The sequence below is a fragment of the Lottia gigantea genome (genome assembly GCF_000327385.1).
Source record: "Lottia gigantea unplaced genomic scaffold LOTGIsca_68, whole genome shotgun sequence".
Taxonomy (NCBI): Eukaryota; Metazoa; Mollusca; class Gastropoda; family Lottiidae; genus Lottia; species Lottia gigantea.
This window is the reverse complement of record NW_008710315.1, coordinates 1,095,606-1,106,134: the sequence shown is the minus strand read 5'-3', so window position 1 is coordinate 1,106,134 and position 10,529 is coordinate 1,095,606. Positions and strand designations below refer to the sequence as shown.

General features: G+C 33.7%; 2 protein-coding genes across 2 annotated transcripts in view; both read left to right on the top strand.

Annotated features, from left to right (window-relative positions):
- The window catches only part of LOTGIDRAFT_204586 (hypothetical protein), a 7,921-nt gene extending 2,149 nt beyond the window's left edge, over positions 1 to 5,772 (top strand). Inside the window, exons 5-11 of the mRNA XM_009065181.1 lie at positions 1,061 to 1,131; positions 1,453 to 1,601; positions 1,934 to 2,061; positions 3,042 to 3,111; positions 3,811 to 4,012; positions 4,929 to 5,076; positions 5,671 to 5,772. Of these exons, the coding sequence (XP_009063429.1) occupies positions 1,061 to 1,131; positions 1,453 to 1,601; positions 1,934 to 2,061; positions 3,042 to 3,111; positions 3,811 to 4,012; positions 4,929 to 5,076; positions 5,671 to 5,742 (840 nt within the window). The 3' untranslated portion in view covers positions 5,743 to 5,772. The remainder of the gene's footprint in view (positions 1 to 1,060; positions 1,132 to 1,452; positions 1,602 to 1,933; positions 2,062 to 3,041; positions 3,112 to 3,810; positions 4,013 to 4,928; positions 5,077 to 5,670) is intronic.
- Positions 5,773 to 8,370: 2,598 nt separating this feature from the next.
- Positions 8,371 to 9,115, top strand: LOTGIDRAFT_235694 (hypothetical protein; the record flags this gene model as incomplete). Its single annotated transcript, XM_009065180.1, has 2 exons — positions 8,371 to 8,456; positions 8,577 to 9,115. 2 exons carry the CDS (start codon positions 8,371 to 8,373, stop codon positions 9,007 to 9,009), a joined length of 519 nt encoding a protein of 172 aa, XP_009063428.1. The 3' UTR covers positions 9,010 to 9,115.
- Between the last annotated feature and the right edge of the window lie 1,414 nt (positions 9,116 to 10,529).

Below are 10,529 nucleotides of genomic sequence, written 5' to 3'. Positions count from 1 at the left end.
TTGATTTACCTTTATAATTCAGCAAATACTAGCATACCATAATAATTCAGCAACTAATAGCATACCATAATAATTTAGGAAATATAAGCATACCATAATAATTCAGCAAATATTAGCATACCATAATAATTCAGCAAATATTAGCATACCATAATAATTCAGCAACTACTAGCACACCTTTATAATTCAGCAACTAATACCATAATAATTCAACAAATACTAGCATACCATAATAATTCAGCAAGTACTAGCACACCTTTATAATTCAGCAACTAATACCATAATAATTCAACAAATACTAGCATACCATAATAATTCAGCAAATACTAGCATACCATAATAATTCAGTAAAATTAGCATACCATAATAATTCAGCAACTAATAGCAAACCATAATAATTCAGCAAATACTAGCATACCATAATAATTCAGCAAATACTAGCATACCATAATAATTCAGCAAATATACCATAATAATTCAGCAAATACTTGCATACCATAATAATTCAGCAACTACTAGCATATCTTAATAATTCAGCAACTACTAGCATACCATAATAATTCAGCAACTACTAGCATATCTTAATAATTCAGCAACTAATAGCATACCATAATAATTCAGCAACTAATAGCATACCATAATAATTCAGCAACTACTAGCATACCATAATAATTCAGCAACTACTAGCATACCTTTATAATTCAGCAACTACTAGCATACCATAATAATTCAGCAAATACTAGCATACCATAATAATTCAGCAACTACTAGCATATCTTTATAATTCAGCAACTACTAGCAAACCATAATAATTAAGCAACTACTAGCATATTTTTATAATTCAGCAACTACTAGCAAACCATAATAATTAAGCAACTACTAGCATACCACAATAATTCAGCAACTACTAGCATACCTTTATAATTAAGCAACTACTAGCATATCTTAATAATTCAGCAACTACTAGCATACCATAATAATTCAGCAAATACTAACATTCCATAATAGTTCTGCAAATATTAGCACAGCATAATAATTCGATGCGAATTTATTTTTCTAGATAGCACGAGCTGCAGTAGTATTTAATATTGATGAAATTGTCATATTTGACGAGTCAGGGGCAGGACTAAGGTAAACCTTTTAAAGTTGTATGGTTTTGATTTATGATCAAATTAATGCTAATTTTTGGAGAACTATGTCTCCTTCATATTCCAAGGCTATTAAGGCATCAAGGCAAAAAATGAAAAAAAAAATGAACATTAAAAAAGTTTTGTTTTCAAGATTGAAAATATGATTATGATATCTGCTGAATATATTGCTTATTTGATGTCTATAGTAAAGGTGGTTTCCGTTTGAACTCTACTGAAAGCATAAATTATGAAATACATAACTGATTTTGCCTTATGAAAAAAAGATTTCAATAACTAAACTTTTCTATGTATTATATTATAGTTTGGATGATTTAGAAAATAATTCTGGAAATAATAGAAATAAAAAGGGTTATGGTAATATACAGTTAGCCAGAATTTTACAGTTTTTAGAGTGTCCACAATATTTACGCAAACATTTTTTTCCCATGCATGAAGATCTGAAATTTGCTGGTAAGTTACAAATTTTTTCCTGAAAACAAGTCTTGTAAGTGTTGTGCAATTCAGCTTTAAAAAAATTAATTCTTTCTCCCATTCAACACAAATGAATAAAACTTTATTTGAATTTTCCATCGATGTCAAATGTCATTTCTCCTTAAAGAAATACCACCTCTTAGAATGGTTAAAAAATTTATAGTCTCGAACTTGGTCAATAAGTGTATATATTCATCAGTTGCATTTAGTATGGAGCATGGAAAAAGTGGGACTGGATAATAGAAGCTACAATGCAACTCACTTCAACTTAACTATCCATATGAGTTGTCAAGTTTAATTTGCTTTTTCAGGTCTGTTAAATCCGTTGGATAGTCCCCATCATATGAGAATATCTGATAAGGTAGAATATAGAGAAGGAGTTGTATTAGAGAAAAAACTAAAATCTCAGTCTTGTGTTAATGCTGGATTATATCAAAAGGTATATGAATATTTATTATATACCAGTCAAATTAAAATTAGACCAAACTTTCGTTCCATTTTTAATGACATTTAATATAGTCACTACAGTAAAGGTCTAACAACAGCCCTCTTGAACATTCATTACAAAACTCTTTTGACTTCACCTTTAACCTATCAAATTTCTGTTCTCTCAAGGGCTGGGATTTTGTGAGAGAGTGAAGAAATTTGATTGGTTAAAGCAGATGTTATCGACCGAATTAATTTGACAAACGTTACAGAGGACTGTAGTTAGACCATAACTGAAGTGGCTATATTAAAAAAAAAAAACGAAAGAAAGTTTGGTCTACTTTAAAGTGGGTAGAATTGAAGCTACATATTTGCAGGTCACATAGTATGGACATCAAGTAACACTGGATTTTAATCTGATGATACAATGTAAATTATTGAAGAGAAACCCTAGAGAAGTATCATCTCTGCAGATGATAGTGATTCTCTAGACTCTCTGTTCTATAATTGGCATACATTGAGGTATTTTTGAATTATTTAAAGGGACAAGTGCATGACTTGAGTCTTGAATATATGTAGATAGTCTTCAGAAGTACTAGAAATGTACCAAAATTGATTAATCCCTTTGAAAATATCTCAAACTAGGAATTTTACTCACTATTTCTATATATGTCATTTCTATATATCACAGAGTATCTGAAAATGACGAGTCGTCATTTTAACATTCAAATGCAGATCATTCTAGTCACACATGGATTTTGATTTTGACAGTGAGCTGTGAACACTATTACTGTGACCTAGCTACAAAAAAACTTCTGTTTCTGAGACTAAAGTATACCTGGTTTCTGACAATGAATTAGCTGTTCAGATGGCCCAATAAACCAAAGAATAGACTAAGCTACTATCCTTGCATGATTTCCCCCATTGCCCACTTTGTCAATCAGAAGAAGAATTGTCAGGCCAAACTTACTCTATAATGTTAACTATTTACAGGATGTTTTGGTAGATAAAGATCTAGAAGCTGGTTTAAGAGTAACTGTTGAACTTGATGTTAATTCTTATGGTAAGAGGCATAGTGACGGTGCCAGTTGGGGTACAAGAGAGAGGGGGGGGGGGGGATGGAGGGGGACATAGAAAAATGATTTGAAAAATGATTTGAAAAATGTACAAATCCTTAATATTTTCATTTCTTTATCGCTCTACAATTGATGTATTGAGCACTATATTAAAACTGGTATTTCTATATCACTCTACAATTGATGTATTGAACACTATTTTAACAGTGGTATTTCTATATCACTCTACAATTGATGTATTGAGCACTATTTTAACAGTGGTGTTTTTATATCACTCACTCTACAATTGATGTATTGAGCACTATTTTAACAGTGGTATTTCTATAGCACTCTACAATTGACGCATTGAGCACTATTTTAACAGTGGTATTTCTATATCACTCTACAATTGATGTATTGAGCACTATTTTAACGGTGGTATTTCTATATAACTCTACAATTGATGTATTGAGCACTATTTTAATAGTGGTATTTCTATATCACTCTACAATTGATGTATTGAGCACTATTTTAACAGTGGTATTTCTATATAGCTTTACAATTGTATTGAACATGGATAAAACCTTACTAAGGTTCACAAGGATCCATTATACCAGCTGGAGGAACCATTCCGAGGCACCAGAGCCAGACCTTCAGAAAATATCTATAGGCACACAACTTTCACATTATACGTTCATACTTTACAGATAAAAAAGTAGTTAATGGTAAAGTTGTATCACCATCAACACCAAGAATTAAAAATGGTCTGTATTGGGGTTATAATTTACGTCTAGCTAATAATCTCTCGTCAGTATTAACTCAATGTCCGTATAAAGGCGGTTATGATGTCACTATTGGTACATCAGAAAGAGGGGATTCTATTGATGACTTTGTTCTACCACAATTCAGGTATTTAAGAAAAAAAATTTCCATTAAAAAAATTAATTGTGAACATTTTTTTTATATTGAATTTTTAAAGATAAAACTATTTGATTTGGAATTTTTCTATTTGGAATTTTTGATGATAAAACTTTTAATTTGGAATTTTTGATGATAAAACTTTTAATTTGGAATTTTTGATGATAAAACTTTTGATTTGGAATTTTTGATGATAAAACATTTTGATTTGGAATTTTTGAAGATAAAACTCTTGATTTGGAATTTTTGATGATAAAACATTTTGATTTGGAATGTTTGATTTGGAATTTTTGAAGATAAAACTTTTGAGATGGAATTTATGATGATAAAACTTTTGATTTGGAATTTTTGATGATAAAACTTTTAATTTGGAATTTTTGATGATAAAACTTTTGATTTGGAATTTTTGATGATAAAACATTTTGATTTGGAATTTTTGAAGATAAAACTCTTGATTTGGAATTTTTGATGATAAAACATTTTGATTTGGAATGTTTGATTCGGAATTTTTGAAGATAAAACTTTTGATTTGGAATTTATGATGATAAAACTTTTGATTTGGAATTTATGATGATAAAACTTATCATCCTCATATTAACATTCGAATATGGATTATTCTGGACGCAATGGATTTGATGGCTCAAATTTCAACAATGAGCTGTGAACACTATTACTGATTGGCTTAGCTAAAACATTCTTGTTTCGAGACTAAATTATGATTGTTTACAAGAAATGGCGCATCTGTCCCTTTAAAGTGATCAAACACTTAATTAATAGCGGAATTGCAGGAACTACAGACATCTGACATAAAATAGGAATGATTAATATTGATGCTATTAGTGTTCCCGATACACAAAAAAAATCTAGAAAACCTCTATACAATCCCTTCAATATGTTTCTATTTCAGACATGCTATCATAGTATTTGGTGGAGTTCAAGGTTTAGAAACTAGTTTAGCAGCAGATAAAACATTGTCTGTAGAAGATCCATCCTTACTGTTTCACCATTATCTTAATACATGTCCTAACCAAGGTTCCAGAACTATTAGAACGGAGGTATATTTTATACTGAAACATATGTCACACAGTGTTCGTCTGTCGTTTAATAGACTCGAGTACGAAAGTAGGCCACTGCATGACTGTTATCACAATCTATAATTAACGTACATTAAAATAATAAGTAATAGGCCCGTCACACCGGAAAGGTTGTTCTAACTGTGCTGCTACTGCGACGTATAGTTAGCTCAGAGCATGTTAAGGTCGTGGTGATACAAGCAAATTTTGCAGGGTGACGTCATAATACACTTAGTTTTAGTGGAATTCCAGGAACGATAGACGTCTGATTGAAAATTCGAATGGTGCAAATTGATGCTATTAGTGTCCCCGATACACATACAAAATTTATAATCTTATAATCTTTTTAAGAGAAATTACTCTATTTTTCTGGCAATTGGTATTTTTTTTATTTTGGTATAAACCCCTAAAAAGTTGGAAAGTTGGTTTAATGGATGGAAAGATTTCTATATAGGAAATGACTTCCAAAGCCAGTGACCCCCTTGATCTCAGCTGATCTTTTCCATTTCCTCTATTTTTTTGTATTCCATACTGGAATCCCTGTATTTTATCTTGTAATAATTATTCTTCTTTCAGGAGGCAGTTTTGATAACATTATCATCATTAAGGAATCAACTAGTTACCAATGGTATAAAATATTCACTGTAATATTCTGCAATAAAATGTTCCATCAGTTTCTTACATGATCTTTATACATCCGCATTGTAATGTGAACGTATATTCCCGACGTATATTGTCGTATACGAGGGGTGGCCTGCGAATGCGATAGAAGCCACAGATATTGCAAATGATATCATATACAGAACCAACGCTATATCCGACTGCTGCAGAACACATCTTGCGATTTGCAATAGTGATATTTGCATATTGAACGTATTCACGACGTCTTTGTCCGTCGTTCTGTACGAGGGGTGGCTTGCGAATGCGATAGAAGCCACGGATATTGCAAATGATGTCATCTACAGAACCGACGCTATATCCGACTGCTACAGAACATATCTTGCGATTTGCAATAGTTACATAATATTGCATATTTAACGTATTCCCGACGATTTTTAGTCAGTCCATTCTAGGTATGGCTTGTGAATGCGATAGAAACCACAGATATTGCAAATGATGTCATCTACAGAACCAACGCTATATCCGACTGCTACAGAACATATCTTGCGATTTGCAATAGTTACATAATATTGCATATTTAACGTATTCCCGACGATTTTTAGTCAGTCCATGCTAGGTATGGCTTGTGAATGCGATAGAAACCACAGATATTGCAAATGATGTCATCTACAGAACCAACGCTATATCCGACTGCTACAGAACATACCTTGCGATTTGCAATAGTGACATTTGCGTATTGAATGTATTCCCGACGTCTTTGTACGTCAGTCCGTGCTTGGGATGGCTTGCCAGTGCGATAGAATAAGAAAATCTCAAACGTGTTGGAATTTGTGTACGATTCGACAAATATTGATTTTCAGGGTGATTTACAATGTAATTTATTGGGCAAGTGAGCGTATCTTGATTGACAACCGATTGATATTCTTATCAATGTATTTCAGCGAAACATGAAAGGGGCATTCCGCTTTTTTGTAAAAACGTTCATTATCAAAAATTATACCTGAAAATATTTCTAAAGTACGCTATTTATATCTATTTATAAAAAATTTTCGTGTAGATTTATATCCACAAGATGACGAACAGGTTGAAATTTGTGTACGATTCGACGAATATTGATTTTCAGGGTGATTTACAGGTAATTTTTTCGGTAAGCGAGCGTATCTTGATTCGCAACCGATTGTTATCCTGTCTCATTTCAAATCCTTTTACTGCTCTGTGGGTGAATGGGTTAGACGCTTGCTCGCTTACCTAGCCAATCGATCCTAGCATAGGTCACAGAGTCACAAAGACTAAAGATTTTAGCTTATGAATGACTGTATTCCTAGCGTACAATCCAATCAAATAAACTTCTGCGGTACATGAAAATAGGATAATAATGTCAAGGTATTAGACGCAGGTACGATGATAACATCATCATTCATCAGCATTAAATAATGCCTGTTGAAATATGTAAAAAACGACTTGAGGATCCGTGTGAGATGATTTAGTTCTTAAATGTCATTTTTACTTGTCAAACTAGTTAATCTGCCTCTAGTATTTCCGGGTGGAAGGCCGACGAAATGCATCGAAAGTGAACCTTTGGAACATACTGGTTTGACATATGACAGTGTTTTCAAATTGTATTGGAGTGTAATGAAAAGCTGTAACATGCATTTTTACTAGGCTCCCGGATTCATTCGGCCTTGAAAATCTTGTTAAAGGGGCATTCCATTGTTTTGTTAAAAAAAGTATTCCATTATCAAAAACGTCTTGAATTATACGTGACAATATTTCTAAACTGTGCTATTCATATCTATGTATCCACGTGATCAAACTGAAAGGGTTAATTAATAACGTAGAGTACTAATTGTTAATTAAACATTTCTCTAGATTTTGGTTATAGTTTTCACAAATTTGTGTCCCAAAAAATTAGACCTACAAAAAAAAGCGGAATGCTTCTTTAATATTTCAAAAATGTATCTTGAAATAAGCCTGTTAATAAATCATTCTGTATGTCCGGTTTAAATAGTATAAATACAGGTAAGAAATATGAAGATGCAACACAGAGCAAAAATCTATATTCAACCAAGTAGATACATTTCTGAGGTAAGAAAATTATTTAATTTATACTGACAAACGAATTGATCTGCAACTAGTAGAATAGGAAAGCAATTGGATTTGTAGGCTCATTCCCATATCGCCTCTTCTCATTTCGACTCATCTCAATTCTCCCTTAATTTATTCCCATTTTGACTCTTCCCAATTTACCCCTTATTTATTTTGTCCCTTTCCCACCTTGTCCCTTTTTCATTTCACCCCTGTCATGTTCTTCCCTTATTCCCACTTCGTCTCTTTTCCAGGTCGTCTCTTTCCCAATTCGCCCCTTTCCTTTTATTCACGTATAAAGAGTATGTTGAATACAGAAATAAAATTTGCAATAACAATGTATAAAATTTGACAAGGACGTATGCACCCGTCAAACATATACATATAATTTCAACCTATTAAAGTTAGTACAAATCTTAATTTTGTTTTTAGTGTGGAAGTTTTACTGAAGCAGTGACATTCCAACTTACTCTTTATCAAATTTCTACTGCCCTAGTACCAATAACAAGCATAATTTATTATGTGACCTAAATTTTTAAAAAAGGAATGGGCGATATGGTAAGGGGCGAAATGGAAAGGAACAAAATGAGTAGGGACGACCTGGGAAGGCATATTGGGATGGGGGCGATATGGGAAAGGGGCGAAACGGAGAAGCGGTGAAAAGGGAATAATACAAGGTCGAATTGGGAAGGGCGAAATGACGATGAGAGAAGACACTGGATTTTAAGGACTGCTAGTTACTAGGGAACTCAAACAATATTTATTTTATTTTTCAGGAAAATCAATATGAAATTGTTAATTATCTCCATGGTTTTGACGTGTATGGTAGCATACAGTCATGCAAGTTGGGGTCGGGGAATAACTGGTAATTTCCAGTATAACCCCAACGATGGTTATAGCTGTAGTTATGCGGAATGCCGGCAATCTGGGCCGGGTAACCGAAGGTTTCATGTAATTTGTAAAAAACCAAATCAGCGCACATACGACTGTGTATATGAAGGCAATCCACACAACTGCGCCGCTTACAATAACAATGGTCAAGCTCGATATTACCAAGCTTTGGCAAAAAAGGCCGGCAATCGACGAGCTCATGGCTGTACCTATTGGAAAATATGGGCAGATAACATGTGCACCAATATTCAAATGATCAAAATAAGCGGGTCGGGCAGAAGATTTCGACAACGAAGCAGCTTTTGCAGTGATAACTAGTATGCTGGTAAAAAATGATGAATACATGCCCATGGTCAAGAAATGAAAAAAAGGAGAATTGAATGTAATATTACTAAATACAAAATAAATTTTATGAAATTTGAAACTAGTTTGAGGTATTTTGAAGGAATTATGCGAATTTGGTTCATTTCCAGTAACTCTGAAGACTATTTACATATATTCAAGGCCCAAATCCACCACCGAAAATGTCAAATTAGTCACAAAACACTGTTCTTGATAAGTTTCGAATTGTACCTGGTCGTGCAATATATCATTGTTGATACTCAGACTGGAAACGCCAGTTGAATGTGGTCAAAGGGATCACATTGCCGTGGTATGTAGTCTCAATTGGGATAAAGCAAACGTCTTTAGATTGAGCACGTACGATATATAGACACAGCTTCATAAAACAAAAATCGCTGGTTAAATATTTTTTTCATATTAGGCCATATCAGAAATTATCCGTGTTAGAATTCTGGTCCAGGCCAGTATCGTACTAAGTGGAGTTCCAGGCTTGGTTCCACCTTGTCAGGGAATTACCAATATTGCACTCCAAACAATTTAAAAATGCAGGAAACGTCAAATTGGGAAAGGTCATTGAGAATAAGAGACGAAATGAGAACAGGTGGGATAGGAGTCAAATAACAGAAAAGGAGCAAAATGGAAAAGGGGCGAATAGGGAAGGGGCGGAATGGGAAGAGGTGCAATGAAAATAGATTGAAGCGAATAAAATTAATCATCCTGTTCACCAAAAAATGACGGTATGAAAACTCACAAATGAATCAATAAATCTTTATCATAACATAAAAAATACATCAAATAAATAGAATACATCAAAATTGAACATAATAGCCCTAATCTTCCCTTATAGACGATTAAATGTGGTGTGAGATTGAAAGGCGAGATATAAATGTGGTGTGAGATTGAAAGGCGAGATATAAATGTGGTGTTAGGAAGATGTAAGGATAAAAGCTGGGGTTTAAGTGTGGTGCAAGTAATGTGTAACGTTGGGTATTTAGATTTAAATGTGGTGTTTTAATGTGCGAGGTTGAATGTCGAGGTTAAAGTGTGATGTTATAGATGTAAGGTAGAATGCTGAGGTTTAAATGTGGTGTGAGTAATGTGTTTGGTTGAATGCTAAGGTTTAAACGAGGTGTGAGGTTGGGGTTATATCACGAGGTTTCGAGGTGGTGTGGGGAACTGAGGTTATATTATGAGGTTGAATTGTTGTGCGACGAACTGAGGTTATATTAAGAAGTTTATGTGTGGTGGGAGGAACTGAGGTTATAGTATGAGGTTCAAGTGTGGTGGGGGGACTGAGGTTATATCACGAGGCTTCGAGGTGTTGTGGGGAACTGAGGTTATATTATGAGGTTGAACTGTTGTGCGAGGAACTGAGGTTATATTAAGAAGTTTATGTGTGGTGGGAGGAACTGAGGTTATAGTATGAGGTTCAAGTGTGGTGGGGGGAACTGAGGTTATATCACGAGGCTTCGAGGTGGTGTGGGGCACTGAGGTTA